General features: G+C 48.5%; 1 protein-coding gene across 1 annotated transcript in view; it reads left to right on the top strand.

Annotated features, from left to right (window-relative positions):
- The first annotated feature begins 1,653 nt into the window (after window positions 1-1,653).
- The window catches only part of LOC144162220 (uncharacterized), a 23,203-nt gene continuing 5,751 nt past the window's right edge, over window positions 1,654-19,105 (top strand). The window contains exon 1 of the mRNA XM_077692686.1: window positions 1,654-3,690. Within this exon, the coding sequence (XP_077548812.1) occupies window positions 1,773-3,690 (1,918 nt within the window). The 5' untranslated portion in view covers window positions 1,654-1,772. The remainder of the gene's footprint in view (window positions 3,691-19,105) is intronic.

Raw genomic sequence — 19,105 nt, 5'->3', positions numbered from 1 at the left:
AGGCAGGCCTCTCCATGTTCGGATTTCGCCAGCAGCTATCCACGCAAGACATCCTACTTCAACTGAAAGCCGACATCTTCGAAGCAGCCAGTAGGACCACGCCGAAGGCCATCCTCACATTAGACCTCACGGGGGCCTTCGACAACGTGGCTCACAGCGTCATAATGAAGAACCTCAACGACCTCGGCTGCGGCGAAAGAATGTACGAATACGTCCGTTTTTTTTTCACAGACCGCAAAGCTATCATCAAAATGGGAGACCTACAATCCGACATTTTCTCGTGCGGAAGTAGGGGTACGCCGCAAGGCGCGGTTTTGTCCCCACTACTGTTCAACATCGCCTTGATTAACCTCCTGAAAGAACTGAACAAAATTCCGGACATCAAGCACGGCATTTACGCCGACGATATAATGATTTGGGTGGGTAAGGGATCGATGGGAACCATGCAGGACCGCCTCCAAGAGGCCGCAGACGCTGTCCATGCGTACGCAAAGCAATGCGGCCTCACCTGCGCGCCTCAGAAATCGGAGCTTTTCTTGGTTCAAAAACGCCACCGGGATCCCACCACGGACATTCACGTCATGTTGGATGGCATCATGATTTCCCCAACTCGAAAAATCAAGATTTTGGGAATGACCTACCAGGGAAATTGTAAAAATACGCAACTAATATGGAAATTGGACTCGTCAACCGCTCAGATCGTCAGGATGCTCCGCCGCATTGCCAGCCAAAAACACGGAATGAAGGAACAGGACATGCTGAATCTTGCTCAAGCTTTTGTAATATCACGAATTACGTACGTCGCCCCCTACGCCACCCTCGATCCTGGCCGCAGAAAGGCGGAAGATCGATACCATTATACGAAAGGCCTTTAAACAAGCACTCGGACTTCCGGAAAGCACTTCTTCGGCTCGTTTGATGGCGCTAGGGGTGCACAATACCATGGATGAGCTTACAGAGGCGCACCTGAACGCCCAGAAAGTGCGACTAAGCACTACCCCGACAGGCCGGCAAGTACTTATGAACCTGGGATACTTCCCTTTAATGGAAATGGAGAATGCCGAAGACATTCCACCGGAAATTAGGTTGAAGCTAAAAATTGCTCCCCTGCCAAGAAATATGACCCCTCAGCACCATGAAGGCAGAAGAACAGCCAGGGCACAAACCCTTGAACGGCTGTACTGTCACTCAAAAACAGTATTCACAGACGCAGCGGACTACGCATGTGCAAATACTAAAATAGCGGTTGTTGCCACCCCCACTGATCTTATTACTAGTGTCACCCTTCGCCAGGCTACCATCCTCGAAGCGGAAGAAGCGGCGCTCGCATTAGCAATAACCCAGACCAAAGCCAAGATTATTATTACAGACTCGCAAGCGGCGTGTCGGAAGTACATAGCCGGAAGGATTTCCACAAAAGCCCTACGGATCCTAGTCCAAAACCCCCCTGAAAGAACAGTCAAAATCATTTGGACGCCTGCCCACTGTTGCGACCGGGCGGGGCACCCGATCCGATCGCAACAACTGGTGGCAGCGGTGGGATGACAACTTCGTGACACCTGGAGCCAGCGGTGCGAGACCCAACACCACGGACGTCAAGGCGGCTTCGGACTTCGCAGAATTCACAGCGGTCAAGGGTGAGTGCGGGACTTTTCTTCACTGAGTTTTACCAGGCTTCTGAGGATAGCTGGTAGGGCGTGTGTTTTTGTCGCGTGGGTTATTCGTGCAAAACATTTTTTGGTGCAGTGGGAAAGCAGTACTCTAGACCGGCCATGAATTTGAAAGCGTTGAAAAAACCGCAGTTGTTGGAGCTTGCCAAAGAGTTGCGCTTGGATGTTACGGACGCGCTGAGAAAGCCAGAGCTGATACAGGCTATACTCGCTGTTGGGGCTGACGATGACGAGCAGTCAGAGTGCATTGAGCTGATCAATGACAGGGAGGCCGCTAAGCGTCAGGCTGCAGAGGCTGAGCGCCAGCGTGAGGAACGCGAGGATAAAAAGCGAGAACAGGAGCGACAGCATGAGCTAGAAATGAAACGTCTTGACATCGAGGCATCTCGATCTAGACGTCAGAGTGGCAGCAGCGTGCAGTCTGCGGCGACTGAGCGACCTACGTTGCGAATGTGTGACCTAATGCGACCCTACAAGGTAGGAGAAGACATCGGTCTTTTTTTGGTCAACTTCGAGCGTACGTGTGAGAGGGCCCAGTTTAGCCGAGACTCATGGCCGCAAAAGCTGCTTACACTTTTGCCAGGTGAGGCATCCGACGTGATGGCCCGCTTGCCAAAGGAGGAGGCGGAGGACTACCAAAAAGTCAAGTCGAGCCTCCTGCGTAAGTACAGGCTGTCAGCAGAGGCGTTTCGCCAGAAGTTCCGTGAAGCCGAGAAAGCTAGAGGCGAATCGTACTCGGAGTTCGCCTACAAGCTTAAGGCCAATATGGAAGAGTGGCTCAAAGAGGCAGAAGCTTTCGGAGAGCACGACAAAGTAGTTGAGTGCTTCGGTCTTGAGCAGTTTTACCGCCGTCTACCAGAGAACCTGAGACTCTGGGTGCAAGATAGGCCAGGGGTAAGTACTGTGGATCAGGCAGCTCAGCTAGCCGACGAGTTTGTCGCACGTCGAGGTGCGCAGGGGCCGAAAGACGGCCAAAAAGAGTTCAGGCCGAGGCCTGATAAGTCAGGGCCGAAAGGCAGAGCTCCCCACGTAGACGGTGGAGCAAGGAAAGTCGTTGTTGGGGATAGAGAAACTGGCCACGATAGCGAAAAGAGAGCAGCAGACGCTGAGGAGCAACGCAGAAGGAAAGCTTTTGAAGCGCGCAGACAGGCTGCGTGTTACAACTGCGGCGAGACTGGACATTTCGCCGCTAGTTGCAAAAAGGGAAAGCTAGTCTTTCACGTACTAGATCAGGATGAGGATAGCAGGCAACTTTTAGAGCCCTACGTACGCGAGCTAGCAGTTAACGGCAAACCGTGCCGAGTTCTTCGCGATTCCGCAGCAACGATGGACGTGGTCCACCCGTCCTACGTCGAACCGCATCAATTCACGGGCGAGTGCGCGTGGATAAAGCAGGCCATAGAAGCACAAAGCGTGTGTCTTCCGATCGCCACGATAACCATCGATGGTCCCTTCGGAAAGCTCGAAACCGAGGCCGCTGTTTCTCCCAGCCTTCCAGCGCAGTATCCGTATCTTTTCTCGAACAGGTCCGATCAGCTACTGCGCGAAAGGGGACTCGTTTTCGGGGAAGGGATAGTGTTCGCGCTAACGCGCTCGAAGGCTCGCGATCTCGGAGCAAAGGTGGCCGTTGAAAGCAGGAAGGATTCGCGAAGAGAGGAGGTTGGGAAGCTTGCTGAGACTAGCGCCGACGTTGCTTCCGAACGCGGCCAGTCGGCCTCCTTGCAGGTTCAGATCGCGGGTGTCGAGCAGCAGCAGCATCCAGCCGAAACAGATGATTCTCCGGCAGAGATTTTTGTAGCACCTACGTCGGAAAGTTTAGAGCGGTTGCTGCACGTCGATAGTAAAGCACTGAGCGCGGAGCAAAGAAAAGATAACACGCTGGAAAAGTTACTGGACAATGTAACTGAAGGGGTTGCGAAAAAGAACGTAAGATTCCAGACGAGGGAGGAGATACTTTATCGCAAGTATCGAGACCGGAGAGGGGTGGAGTTTGACCAATTAGTTGTCCCGCAGGTCTATCGTCAGGATTTGTTGCGTCTCGCACACGGTCGCAACACCACTCATCCCTTCGCGGCAATGCAGCGGCTCACGCTCACGCCCGAGATCTTGCTCGCCGGTAACCGCAAGAGGACGATGAGAGGACCAGACACTCACTTATTACATACAACGACATCACCCAACACTACATGCTCACACGACACACCTTCCCGCCACCGGCAGAAAAATTAACAAAAGAACAACAAGTCACCCTCCGACAACTTCAAACAAATACATTTCCACATCCCACACGGCTACACGCCATTCACCCCACAATATACTGCCCCCTGTGCAGGCACTGCGGCAACCCAGCAACGCTCTTCCATATGGTTTGGGCATGCCCTTCAAACCCAGACCTTGCACCAATTCCCAGTCCTACATACGAGCAGTGAGAGAGTGAACTTGCCAGCTCGGACCCAAGTAAGCAGCTCTGGCTCGCTGAAAGGGCGAAGACGGCAGGCCACACCAACGGAGTCCTGGACTGAGGACCCCGCCCACTTACAAGCTCAATCTATCTGTCCAATTAAGTTTTCTCCTCCTCCTCCTCCTCCTCCCATGTATTCCCAATAACTCCTGTGCTGTACTGCTCGAGTTCATACTCTGCCCCAGAATTCGTTAATTTATCGCTCCGTCGAGTTAACGGTCTTCTTCGAGACCCGCCTCTCGGTAGCCACTCTATTGTGGAGGTACACTGGTGTAACAGGGTGGCACACGCGTGGTTACTCCTATTCACTACATGCATGATAAGGACAAGTTCATTTCTTTCTGTTAACTTCATGTATATTTTCCACCCTACTTGATGTCTTATCCGAAACGAACTGTTCTCACGCGGTAGTGTTTTAATGCGAACGTTCATAGGTTAGTTGCCCAGCATTTAGAAATGGAGCCGTTAATGAAACTAAAATTGAGGGATGAGGCTCAATACATTCTAAGAATGTGAAGGGGAAACCTGGTCGTCGGACGTTCTGCTTCATGGCGGCGCTGTTACCCTTGGACCACCCACCTGGAGAGCACCCGCCGATGCTGCTTCCGCTCTCTCGCCATGGAATGTACCTCCGGTTCGCCCCTGTGGGTAGCTTAAACTCTCAAAGCTGCTCGATTTTCACGTGCGGCGACGGCCTATACTGCTCCAGCACGCGCTGCGTCGCCCTTTCTAAGACCCCACCTCCGACTCCGACGGCTTTTTGGCGCGTGATTCCCCGCTCGAGCCTAACGCTCTCATTTTTTTGTACAATTCTGCATACCTTACGACAATTTTTTTTTTTTGCATCTTACGCGTTCTTAAAAACAGAGATGTAATGCCTTCGCCTTTAAAAACAACACAGATCCAACCTTCGATGCCAATTTCGTAAACCGGCCGCGTGAGCAGGCGCTCACCCTCGCTCGCAACTGGAAAAAGGAACGTCCATTCCATTTGCGCTCGGTCCACGCCAAAGCACTGAGAGTTAATCACAGTATAATAGACTGAGCTGCGTTCCCTTAAGTTAATATAAGAGGTGTGGTTAGAGTTCAGGTCAAGTTTTGCAGACTACGAACATTTCACATGAACAACACAATTCCTTTGCGATACAGCCTCTTGCCTCAACATCATAGATACTGCGGCACCGAAGCTACTTGCCTCTTAGCGACGTCCGTTCTGGTTACTCCAAGCTCGCAGCGATCCCGTGGCTCTTGTCAATGCCGGTTGGCGGCATTCCGGCGAGCTCGAGTGGGCAGCCGCGGTCCACGGTTGGCGTGGAAGTTGGGTCCTCGGCCGCCATTTCCGCGATCCGAAAAGTATCGGGGAGCAGCTGGGAAAGAACAGCCCGCGGCGGCGGAGCTCTGGAGAAGAAAACGATTGCAGGAAAAAGAACGTCATTTGCGAGGAGCCTCGCTTGAGCCAGCATGCCCATGACCCACTCCGTCACTCACGCAGCTCACCACGGGGAAGCAGTCTTCCCTGCTCCGAAGGCGCTGTCAATGGAACGAAGATTCTTGGCACCGCTGACGTGTTAAAAATCACAAGACGCCACGCGCTAGTGAAAACTGGAAGATGACGATGATCATACCTAACCCAAAAGCTAGTGCTCGAAGTAGCCATACTGATGACGACAAGAATGACGATGACGTTGATGACGATGATAGTGGTAGCGCCATGGAAGTGGTGGACACGTACCCATAAGGGGAATTTTCCCGGGCAACTCTCCTGTTAGAGCTGCTATGTCGGTATCCTGTTGACCGTTCTCCTGTTAGATTTTTCGTATTTAATTCGTTTTTACGGAGCAAAATACGGGATTCAATGAAATAAAGTCGACAGCTTTGAAATTCCGCATAACCGAACAACAACGGCTTCACTACTAGTTTAGGCATCCTTTCTCAGACACGTAAGCCTGAATAAAATAATGAATCTTACTATTCACGTAAGCAATGTTTGCAGCGCCAAACGACACAGTTGGTCGTAGAAAACATTGAGTTTTATACTAATATATGTATACTAGCGGGAAATCTGTTGCTGCAGTCGCGGTACAGTGTAATCGCGGGCCGCCCTGGGCGGCGCCATTGCCGCTAGCGACGTTTTCCTCGCTTACTTGGCTTATCTAGTCATATGGCTCCTTTTTTGTCTCGATGCCAAAATCAACAAAAAAGGGTAACATGTGTTTCTTATTCATCGCACCTGAAGCTTCTACATAATCACTGAAAAATTATTCTTTTTGGAAGTTCAATTTTGTAGAAACAAACCAAATTTGCTGAACCTTCTACACTAATATTGTTGCTTTTTTGCAGCCAGAGCCAACTTTTAGCTTGTTCATGAGCCGTGCCAAGGACAAGTGGAACGTGCCTTCCCGGTACATGACGGAACGCTCGCCGAAGCGCGGCTCCCCTAGACAGTGGCGCCAGATTTCCATCTAGTATATTTTAGTATTAAACCCTATGGTATGAAAGGATTCGACCTAGAAGGTTAATCGGACCCTCAAAAAGCAAGCTGTTGTATCCGCCGCGCACCATACGTGGCAGAGAGACGCAGACGCTACCACGTACCCACGGAAAAGAGAGCCTTTATTCTTTTTACACGATATTTATAACCGGGCTTGCGGTTGCTGATGATGATGGTGGAATTTGGCCACCTTAGCATTGCGCGCCACCTGGTGGCATGAACTGAACTACATTACACAACATCCCCTCCTCCCAAAAAGGGGCAGCACACCGTCGCACAACACAATATCCCCTCCTCCAAAAAGGGGTAGCACACCGTCGCACAACACAACATCCCCTGGGCGCGCGCAGTCACTGCATTGTCTCATAAGTCATATTCAGCCAGCCACGCAGGCTTGCGTCGATCTCTGGTGGATCGCCGTGGAGCCGCACTTTCAGCACTTGTCTCAGTCCCTCCCGACACGTTCCTTGGTACACTCATGTCCGTGACAACACTTGGCACACCAGTACTTGCAGTTGAAGTTGGAACTGACGTTCTGTCGGTGCTGGCCGGGGTAGTAAGTGGCTGGAACATCTGGGCACTCGGGGGCTGTGCTGCGGTGGAGCCGGGAGTCCCAGGGGAAACGCAGGTTGCCTCTGTCGCAGGATTCCAGGCTGCAGTGTATGGAATCAGCCGCTCACGATTCCAAACGCGACCATCGCTCAGCTCGTACGTGTCCTCATTTTGGCGCCGAACCACGGTGAAAGGACGTGAATACGATGGGGAACCCTTTGGCACATGTCCCGGTAGCTTAATCCGAACTGCTTGTCCTGCGCTCAATGACGAATGTTTGGCTGCACGACGACGATCCGTATAGTGCTTGCTTGCAAGCTGTTTCCGAGTTACCCTTTCCTTGACGGCTTGAAGCTCCACACCTCCGACCTCAGGAACACTTCCAGTCGGTCCTGCAGCGAGATCGAGTCTGGTCCTTGGGTGACGGCCGTGTAGGAGAACAGCAGGTTTCTGACCCGTAGTTGCATGCGGGGTGCAGCGGTAGATCCCAAGGTACTCTGTGACAGCCTCCTTCAGTGGGCGGTGTTCCTCCAGACACACCTGAACGTAGTCCTTTAACACACGATTAAACCGTTCCACTTGTCCATTTGACTGTGGATGATAGACTGCCGAGAATGTGTGGTGGATACCTCTATTGCGCAAGAATTCTTCAAACTCGACGGATGTAAATTGTGGCCCATGGTCACTCACTATCTCCTTCGGATAGCCTTCACGGCTAAATATACTCCGCAAAAAGGACATGGTCGTCGCTGAAGTGACGTTGGAGGTGAACCCCACTTCTGGCCACTTGCTGAAATAGTCTACTAAAGTAATGGCAAAACGACAGTCCTGAGGAGCCCTTGCGAAAGGACCAACGATGTCGATGCCTATCTTCTCCCACGGTGCTGAAGGAAATGGTACCGGCTGCATTAGCGGCACAACTGGCTTTGCTGATTTGTCAACAGACTGACAAACGGCACAAGACTTGATCAGCTGTTCGACGTGCTTGTTCATGCCAGGCCACCAGTATTTTTCTCGGAGTCGTTGCTTTGTACGCGTGATGCCTGGGTGAGATTCATGGGCAATATCCAGAAGTCTGCTCACCAATGAAGAAGGTACCACGAACTGTTCTCCTCGGAGCAGCAGGTCATTCATCACTGACAGTTCGTCCCGAACCCTGTAGAAAGGCATTGCTTCTGGAGGCAGCGTCTTGGCTGATGGCCACCTGGACGTTGTCCACTGCATCACTTGGCAAAGTAGAGAATCCTGCGCAGTTGCAGTTACGAATTCCTCGTGAGTTAAGCATGAAGAAACAAAGCAAACAGCATCTTCCGGCTCCGGACGGGCTCCATACGTCTCCTGCGGTAACCGGGAAAGGGCATCTGCGACAGTATTTTCAGTGCCCTTCTTGTATTCTATTGTGTAGTTGTATGCCAGCAGTCTGGCATGCCATCTGGCAATCCTGAAAGGTTGACGGCCCGCTCCATTTGCACCGAGCAGCGTCACCAGTGCCTGATGGTCTGTACGTAACGTGAAGTGCCTGCCCCAAAGGTACCTTTTCCAGTGTTCACATGCCCACATGCAGGCTAGTGCTTCCAGTTCGCCTACAGAATACTTGGCTTCAGCCGGTGTTAGGCGCCTTGATGCAAAAGCGATTGTATGCAAGTCATCACCCTTCTGTTGCTGGAGTACAGCTCCTATGCCAATGCCAGAAGCATCTGTTGTAACCACTATTTCCAGAGCAGGGTCAAAAAGCTGTAAGCAGTTACTTGCCAAGAGGAGCTTCAGCTGGTCAAAACAGGCTTGCCTTTCCGGCGTCCAAGTGAAACCTACTCCCTTCCGTAGGAGCTGGCGTAGAGGCTCAACGAGTTCAGCATAGTGCGGTATGAATTTTGCATAATACCCAACCATGCCAAGGAAAGAACGCAATGTTGCTACATTTGTGGGGACTGGAACTGTCTGGATGGCCTCGACATTGCTCACAAGTGGGCGAACCCCTTCTTCGGTCACTCTGTGACCCAAAATGTCAAGCTCCTTCACTCCAAAAATGCACTTTTCATTCAGTTTTAGCCCAGCATGGGCAATGCACTTCAAAACCTGCCGAAGGCAGGCGTCGTGCTCTTCCTTTGTGCACCCAAAAACAACAATGTCGTCAATGTAGCAGAGAGTATTTCTGCAGCCTTGTAAGATTGTAGTCATCATTCTCTGGAAAGCAGCTGGTGCCGAAGCGAGTCCAAAACAGACACGCTTGTACCTGTACAGCCCATGCTCTGTGATGAAAGCAGTCAGGTCCCTGCTGTCTGGGCTAAGAGTCAATTGGTGATAGGCCGAGGCCAAATCCAGTCTCGAAAAGAACTTTGCACCATGCAGCTTGTGTAGCAACTCTTCAGTGTGGGGCAGGGGAAAGGAGTCCACAATGATTGCTTTGTTAGGTTCCCGCAGGTCTACACATATCCTAATTTTCCCGTTCTTTTTCTTCGTTACAACTATTGGGGAGACCCAAGGGGAACTGTCAATTTTCTCAATCACATCTGCCTGTTCTAGCCGATTCAGTGCAGCTTCCACAGATTCCTTCACTGCAAACGGCAAGCGTCGTAGTTTAGCGCTTACAGGAGCAATATCCTTGCGTATCTTGACTTTATGCACGAAGCCCTTTGCAAGACCCAAATTCCCGTCAAACAGGTCAGAGAACTGGGATAGCAGATCAGGAGAGAGCCCTTCCGGTTTACAAGAAGTGTGGAAGCAGCTCAGTGACGTACCATTTATCTGTAGTTGCAGTGTGTTGATGGCGTCGATGCCCAGGAGATTTGTGCCTTGTGGTACCCCGTAGAAAATGAGTTGAGCATGCCGGTTCCGATACTGGACTGGAGTGGCGAAGCGTCCTTGAATGTTGATTTTTCTGCGTGAAAAATCGAGCAACGTCGCCGATGTTGGCTGGAGTGGTGGTGGAGGCCTCAGTTTGCTGTACGTGTCAGCAGCAAGAATTGAAACTGCAGAACCCGTGTCCACGAGGAAATCGACGAGAGTTTCTTGAACCTGTACTTGTATGCGCACTCCGGTGCTCTGTTCCTTGTTAAGTTGCAGTACGCTGAGAGCTGTTGGATCGCGGTGCTGGACTTCTTGAACAGCGAGGGACTCCTTGCTACGCTTCTCGCTACGACAAACTCTCTCGAAATGGCCTACCTTGCCACAGTTGTTGCATGTCTTGTTCCTTGCTTTGCAATTACTAGAATTGGCTAAGTGTTTCGCAGAGCCGCAGCGAAAACAAGTCCTACTATTTTGTCCCGACGAGGCACGTTCGGCTGGCCCTGGCGACGAACGCTTATCCACTTTTTGCACGTACCCTGCAGGGCTAGCTGATGACAACTCCTTGGAATATTTTGCAGCTTCTTCGATACTTCGAGCAATTGTGAGGGCCCTTTCCAACGTCAATGAGGAGCCTTCCAAAAGTAGCCGCTCCCGAAGTACGGTGTTGCTCGTCTTGGCGACGAGTTGGTCGCGTATGAACTCGTCGGCCCTGTCATTAAAGGCGCAGGAAAGTGAAAGCTCTCTCAGCGAAGAAACGAACATGTCCGCGGTCTCACCCGGCAACTGAACGCGTTGACCAAACCGCTGGCGTTCAATGACAACGTTAGTACTTGCTGCGTAGTAGGCCTCGAGCGTCTGTAGAGCAGTCTTGAATTCGTCCTCGTCCTCCGTAGGTTGCTTCTCTGGTAGCGTGTAGTAAATTCGTTGACCCTCGACCCCCAGGCAATGTAGAAGAAGCGCCTTGCGGCGTGCTGGCAGGTACGCGTCGCTTGCCGACGCTACGAGGTAGTTCTCGAACATTCGACGCCATTGCGTCCACGGTATGGCGGGCTTTCCCGGCGTCGGTAGAAACGGCGGCGGCGGCGTCAGTGCCATTGAAGAAGATTGCAGTATGCCGTACTTGAGTAGTGACGTGGCGTTCCGCCCGCAGCCGAAAAGGGTTACCTCGTCGCCATTATGTTGTATCCGCCGCGCACCATACGTGGCAGAGAGACGCAGACGCTACCACGTACCCACGGAAAAGAGAGCCTTTATTCTTTTTACACGATATTTATAACCGGGCTTGCGGTTGCTGATGATGATGGTGGAATTTGGCCACCTTAGGGTGCCTGAATGTTCCTCCTCGCCGCCCCTCCGTGACGGGTGGAGACAACTGCGTCGTCTGCTACGGAAGCCGCCATGTTGATCCCCGCCGCTGGGGCAGCGCGCTGCAAGCACGGGGGTGTCCTATCGGATTCTTATATGCACACGCATTCCGTGGCCACAAACCGCTTCCAGAGGGAAGGAGAACTTATTTGTGGGCTTGTTTGTACGTCTTAACAGTGAAAACACTGCGCTAGCTAAGTCGACAAGACGAAATAGCGGGAGAAACACGGCACACAGAGGCGCATCCGTGCCCACCGCCTATACGTGCGTCTCCTACTTTTTTGTTTGTAAACTTAAGTCAGCGCAATGTCTCTACACTTTTAAATGTAACACGCATAATAAAGCATCAATGAGGCTCGCTTCTTGATCGTTAGTTTTGGTGTTAAATCTCATCTGCGAAAAAAGTTGCGTCTTATATAAGTGCGTTCGACCGGCAATGTATTGTGAAAAGAATTCGCGGGAGAGGTATGTTACATGAATCGCCCTGTTCTTCCACTAAGTCTGCCTGATTTCGCAGTTAACTGATATTAATCATGAGCCTTCTTTGCCGAAAATCATAGCCGCAAAAAGCATACCTTGTATATGCAAGATAATGCGCAAATGGCGAAGCGAGGACTCAGTTGTTGTAGTAGTGTATGTAGTTATTTCTCCAAGGGGAAAACGAAAGCTAAAAGTGAATGGACGAAATAGCAGAGGCTTATCTAAAGCACCGCGGTTAACACATAAAGAAAAAAAAAGAAAAATCTGCCAAGAAGCACCAAATGTAAACGCTTTGTAAATGAACAAAAATGCCTAATCGGCGAAGCCATTTAATAGGTACAGTAAATAGTGGCGCAGAATGCAGAAGTTAATTTTGGGTGAGGGGGTGGACCTTAGAGCTGTGCATGGGCCGAAATTTCTAGGCCCGGCCCGACCCGCCCCGATAGAGACACGGCCCGGGCCCGGCCCGAGCCCGCCAGAGTGTTGTTAAATATCATCCCTAGTCCGACAGGATATTAACATGAACTTGAAGATGTTTGTTGTTAACCTAAAAAGCGTAAGCACAAAGCGAATACGACTGTCTAAGATTTAAATTTCCTTTAAACTTGGATCGAACTTTGTACAACTTATCCTCACTTAGAAGCTTTTTTTTTTTTCGGTAGCCGTGTAACTTCATTTGCCAGCCTTCGAAATCAAGGCACACCCGAGGATACCTTAACTGATTCCGAGTAAGGGGATTTTTTTTATTATTGTAGTCCTTCAACAGATATTGCACCTTGCGTTCTTCCATTCCTTGCTGAAATTTGATCAGACGATGCGTCCGGTTTCACCGTTTAATTTTTGTATTTCCCTCTAGTTACGTTGGCAGCATGATTTTATCTGCGCTTCAGTTCTTTCTTGCCTTTTGTCATGGCTCTAAAGAAATTCTTACGCGAAATAATTATGGGCTCTGCTTAGAAAATTGGTTCTTCAAACTCTGCACACACTGCAAAATCCAGGCCACGTTTGTTCTGTTCGTTTTCGAAAAGGAGAGAGCAACTACAATCATGTTGTAGTCGGTGGCTGGAGTGTCCTCGTTTCCTGGCCCCTTCTCTCCCAATAAGCTGATGGTTTGATTGATTGTAGGGTTTAACGCGCCGACGCAACGCAGGCGATGAGGCGCGCCGTAGTGGAGGGCTCCGGATTAATTTTGACCACCTGGGGATCTAACGCGCGCCGAAATCTCGTACACGCGGGCGTTTCTGCTTTTCGCTTCTATCAAAAAAGCGGCCGCCGCGGCCGGGAATCGAACCCGCGACCTCGTGCTCAGCAGCACGAACTAAGCTGGTGGGACCCAGACGTTTCTTTTATTGATGTGAAGGCTTTCTAAGTGCAATCGTTTTTTATCATGTCTTTTAACGGCGCGGTAGTGAATCAGCACTTCCTTTTTTTTTTTTTTTTCACGTTACCTGAAATATCAACAAAAAAACTTTCTCTTGCCAACAATTTAGAATTTGCTGCACAGGATAGCCGTGCCTCAGAAACTGCCCGGGCCGGATCGGACCGGCCCGGCCCGACAAAATTTTCGGTTCAAGCCCGAGTCCGGCCCGGGCCCGAAATATTGCGTGCTACCCGGCCGAGCTCGGGCTTTCGGGACGGCCCGGGCCCGTTCACAGCTCTAGTGGACCTACCTCCAAAAATGGAGGAGGGGAACTTGTAAGAAAACTATCAGAAAAAAAAATCGATTCACAATCGATTAATAATTAAAAGTAACATAACATAACAAAACTTTATTTAATTAAAAGTAAAAGAATTGGGAATCAATTGGTAAAAAGTTAAAAACAAACAAACACAACCAAACAAAGCGAGAAGTCATGAAAGGGGAACTGATTACAACAGCAAGTCTCCCAGTTTGCTACACACAGCCACATCTCGTTATAATACTCAAAATGATGCAATTAAATCCCAAAAGTACGTGTCTGGTTCAGCACCTTCACTTGATCAATTAAAAATATTGCACAAGATACCACCACAGAAACATTCGCCAACCATTCCTGGAGTGGTTTGTGCACAGAGGCACGCAGCAACCAGGCATTTTGAGCCGCTAATCGCGGCCACACAGTGACAGCACGTCGGCCGCTGCACAATTCGGCGGTTCCGCCGCAGTAGCGGGGAACGTAATGGCGGTCGGTGGCTCCGAAAACCGGTCGAGGCGGCGAGGGACCCTGCAAAGAATGTCTCCACCCTTCACGGAGGGGCGGGCGAGGAGGAACATCCAGGCACTCTAGGCCACCTTAGCATTGTGCGCCACCTGGTGGCATGAACTGAACTACATTACACAACACAAGCGCCTTCCCACGAAGAAGCGGCGTCAAGGAAGGAGTCTAAAGGGGATGCCTAATGCACTGTCTTGTCTAAGAATATAACGAAGTTTCCTTTTACGGCCTCTTACCGGAAATAAATTAGTATTTGGAGGTTCTCACGTATTTCAACAACCGATTTAGCCCTGGCCAATCCCCCTTTTGGGTACGTGCCCAAAAATTTGAGGAAATAATCAATCAATCAATCAATCAACCTTTATTATAGTGCCCAGGAACAGCCGAAGCCTTGGTGCTGGCGCACTGAGAAAAAAAAAAAGAAAAAATGCCGCATTGAAATACATCAGTGGCTGACATATAAAACCAGGAAAAAATGTGGGTGAATGAAATACCACAGAGAAAAAATTAAAAGTGGCATCCAAACTACATTATACGAAGTTATGGTACATTGCACAAACACAGCGTACAATGACCATAGCAATCGGCTGAAGCATCAATTACACAAAAACGTATGAAACAAAGTACAGGAAATGTTTGTAACTATTCACATAAACTGATAAGTTATAGAAACATTTGTTTCTATAACATTTGGTTCGCCCGGGCCACTTAAACATATGTATGAAGAGTTGACTACACAAGTGTAGCATAGTACATACAACGATTACGCCCGCAGCACTAACATATATGAACATATGAACAACATATGAACAACATATGAACACTAACATATATGAACATATATGAACAACATATATGAGCAAATGAGAACAGACTCTGTGAAAACAACATACACATGCGGAAAATAACTGAAGAACACGAGAACTGTCGAAATGAAGTTAGTGCGCCACGGCTAACAGCCCGGACAAAAACCCCCCAAGGGGACGGCAAAAAATATCAAGTTCCCCTGAGTGAAGGTTATATAGGCGTTGCAGTCTATCAAGAGGAGAACATCTGCTAAGTTTAGCAGCTGTGTGGAAAGGGTGGTTAAGCCTTGTTGCTTTTTTCGGAACACGAAACCCGATTGCTGCAAGCAGTTCCGGGCATGAAATTGTACCATGAAGCAGTTTATATAAGAAAACAAGATCTGAACGGGTTCGCCGGTAACTTAAAGAGACAGTTATCGGGAGAGGCTCAGAGGGAAAACGATGCATAAATATGGATAAAAATTTGGTTTGTACACGCTCTACACGTTGACAATTAGATGTGCAGGTTCCATTCCAAATGACAGAGGCATATTCAAGTTGAGGAATACAAAGTGCCATAAAAAGTTTTATGAACGAATGAGGAGACTGGAAGTCTCTTGAAAACCTACACACAGCACCAAGCGAGCGGAGCGCCCGCCGAGTCAGTTGAGTGACATGAGGCGAGAAAGTTAAGGCGCTGTCGAAGAGCAGTCCGAGATCTTTGATCTCGTCGACTCTAGACAGAAAACCGTCATCAATACTGTAGCGAAAGAAAATGGGGTTCGTTTTTCGGGTATAAGACATGACCTTTGTTTTCGCCGGGTTAAGATTTAGTCTGTTATCTGAGCACCAGTTAGCAAAGGAGAATATATCTTGCTGCAGGGCATCACAGTCTTCGATGGAATTTATACGTCTGAAAATTTTGATGTCGTCAGCATAGAGAAGAAAAGAAGACTTTCTAATTGCGACTGACACGTCATTCACAAAAATGGAGAACAAGAGAGGGCCCAACACGGAACCTTGGGGCACACCGCTTGTTGATCTATACATAGAGGATGTCTGCCCATTAACACTAACGAAACTGAATCGATTGCTTAGATAGCTACCCAGCAACGCCACGAGTGGTGTATCAATGCCCGACTGCAAAAGCTTATCAAGTAACAACGCGTGGCAGACAACATCAAATGCTTTGCTCAGGTCACAGTAGACGACGTCCAACTGGCCTCGCTCAGAAAGTGCAGCGGAGGCCTGCTCCATGAAGCAGGCGAGATTAGTCGTTGTCGACCTTCCTGACATAAAACCATGCTGTTTACTTGTGAGAAACTGCTGTACAGAACTTGACAATACCTTGTGCATCGCTGTCTCAAAAAGCTTGGAGGCAGCACAAAGTAGAGAAACTGCCCTATAGTTTTTTGCATCAGATTTGGTGCCCGATTTGAAGATGGGGCGCACTCGAGAAATTTTCCACTTACGAGGAAATGTGTTTGTGTTTAGACAGTGATTGAATACCGCGGTTAAAACAGGAACAAAAATGCTACTGAATGTTTTTAAAATAGCGGGAGGTATTCCGTCAGGGCCACACGAAAGCGACGGTTTCATGCGCCTTAGACTCTGGAGCACCAACTGCTCGTCCAATTGTACTAAGCTAGGACCCTGTACATTATTTAACATTAGGTTTATTTCGCTGTCATCGCGCTGGCCATATGTAGTACTAAATTGCTGAGCAAAATGGTTTGCAACATCAAGAACTTCTTCCCCAGAGGAATCAACGAGACGGATTTGCTCATGAGAGTTATTTTTACGGGATCGAATATATTTCCAGAATGTTGCAGGCTGGGAATTAACGCTGCTCTCTACAGAATCGAGATAAGAGCGCTGGTCCCGCTCATAAAGACTTTTACACGTTTTACGGTAGGAGCGGAAGTCCTCTTTCCATTCATCAAGCCCGGTTTTCTTATATTTTCTGTGGCTGCGGTCTTTTGACTTAAGGGCGGTACGAAGTTCATTAGAGAACCAAAAGGGGTGTTTGGAACGGCATGGTTTACACTTGGGTATAAACTGATTCATGCCACTTTTGACTATTTCAGTGAACCGCTCGACCTGCGCATCGCAATCTGGGAGTTCTTGAATTTGCAACCAATCGAACGAAGAAAAAAAGTTATACAAACCAATGTAATCACCACGGGCATAACAGTAGGGAGCGAATTCATTATTCTTCAGTGTAGCACTGCAACGCTGAATCGAGACGTGAGCAGACACTAGAAAAGGAGGATGATGCTTGTCGGGCTTGACAAAAGAGATGTCAGACAACGATACACGCGCGCTTTGAATGTCTGAAAAGCAAAGATCCAAGATATGTTGAGAGCTGTTTTCGATATTATTAAGTTGCACCAAGGATGTGAAATCCACGAAGTCTAAAATCATGCTGGATTTTTGCTGTACGTAATAATTGTAGTGTTGATGGGTAAGATGTTCCCATTGTACACCCGGTGTATTGAAGTCGCCCAGAATGATATGCTGGTGATTCGGGTGTGATGAGCAGACTTCTTCTACAGATGTAAGGAGCTTTTTAAACGACAATATAGGAACATCAGGTGGAATGTAAAACGCCCCTAATAAAAGCTTCTCACCGCCAGTCAGACGAATGTCTAGCCATACAGACCCGGTGTCGCCTTCCAGTTCATGACGCCGCATTGATAGAAACGCGCTATCGACCGCAACTAACACCCCCCCTCCCTTTTGTTTCACCCCAGAAAAGTCCCTATCTTTGCGGAAAACTTGGTAATTTTTTGGAAAATAATCGTGAGAGCTAATGTCATCAGAAAGCCAGGTTTCAGTAATAACAATAATCGGAAAATTTGAAGAAATCGCATTTGAAAAGAATTCAGTCGCTTTAGTGCGAAGGCCGCGCGCATTCTGATAATAGATGTCCACCCTTTAATAATAATAATAATAATAATAATAATCAATCAATCAATCAATCAATCAATCAATCATGTTTATTTACGTGCCCAGGAACAGCCAGAGGCCTGGGTGCTGGCGCACGGATAGTTACATGAAAACAAAATACAAGAAACATATTGAAAGAAATAAACAAGCGACAACACACACAAATTGAAGTAGCGAAAATTACAGAAATAAAGCACAGGCGGAGCCTGGGTACAGGTAAAAAAGAAAAAGAAGATGCCTTTGTGGCTCAGCTTATTATAATGAATACACAACAAGCAGAGAACAAAGTTTAACAGTAAGACGACAAGAACAATGACAAAGTATAGAGACAAATGATAAGACAACCATGATAAGTAAACAGTTTCAAAAACAGGCAACTATATTGGTTAAACAGAACCACAGAGAAACCAAATTTCAGCAATAAAAAAAAGAAAAACGAACGACAGAGATATCATAGATGTTTAACATACTGTGTTCAACAAAGCAGTACGGTAAATTGTAAAGGAGCTTTGAAAGATGTCAAGGCGTTCAGAGAAGCGGTTGTAGCAATTCTGTATTCTGCGCACAGGAGAATGATTGGAGTTGCGCGCAGCGGTCAAGAAAGGGCGATGCGACCTGGTGGGCCTCTGTGGAACACTAAACTCTAAACAGTTAAGCAGGTCTGCGCAAGAAAGGTCACCATGAACAATTTTGTGAAGAAATGTAAGGTCTGCACGCATACGTCTGCAGGTCAACGAAGGAATGGAAGGAACTATGGGTAAGTCAGAATCAGGACCCGAACTGTGATTGTGATGACGGTGCTTAAATATGGATAAAAACTTCTTCTGCACACGTTCTATTAATTCACTACTAGATTTGGAGATGCCGTTCCAGGCAACAGAAGCATATTCTAACTGGGGGATACATATTGCATTGTATAGCATTAGAAATGGATCTGGAGAAGAGAATTCCTTTGTAATCCGACACACATTTCCAAGACTTCGGAGTGCTCGCCGGGTGATGAGCCTAATATGAGAAGAAAAAGAGAGGGTACTGTCGAAAAGAACCCCGAGGTCCCTAATCTCCTCAACCCTTTGCAACGGAGCTCCCGCTATACTGTAGGAAAACAGTAGACGATGGGTTTTCCGGCTGTACGTGACAACCTTTGTTTTAGCTGGATTTAAAATTAGACAGTTTTTGCTGCACCAGACCGATAATTCCGACACATCCCTCTGCAAGGCACAGCAGTCCTGAAAACTGCTAATGTGCCTAAATAGTTTGACATCATCAGCATAGAGAAGAAATGAAGATTTTGCTAATACTGTTGACACATCATTGATAAAGATAGAAAACAATAGTGGACCCAGCACAGAACCCTGAGGTACACCACTC

This window comes from Haemaphysalis longicornis, unplaced genomic scaffold, assembly GCF_048455015.1.
Source record: "Haemaphysalis longicornis isolate Haplotype H1 unplaced genomic scaffold, Haemaphysalis longicornis Haplotype H1 scaffold_1, whole genome shotgun sequence".
Taxonomy (NCBI): domain Eukaryota; kingdom Metazoa; phylum Arthropoda; class Arachnida; order Ixodida; family Ixodidae; genus Haemaphysalis; species Haemaphysalis longicornis.
This window is presented reverse-complemented; position numbering and strand designations above follow the sequence as displayed.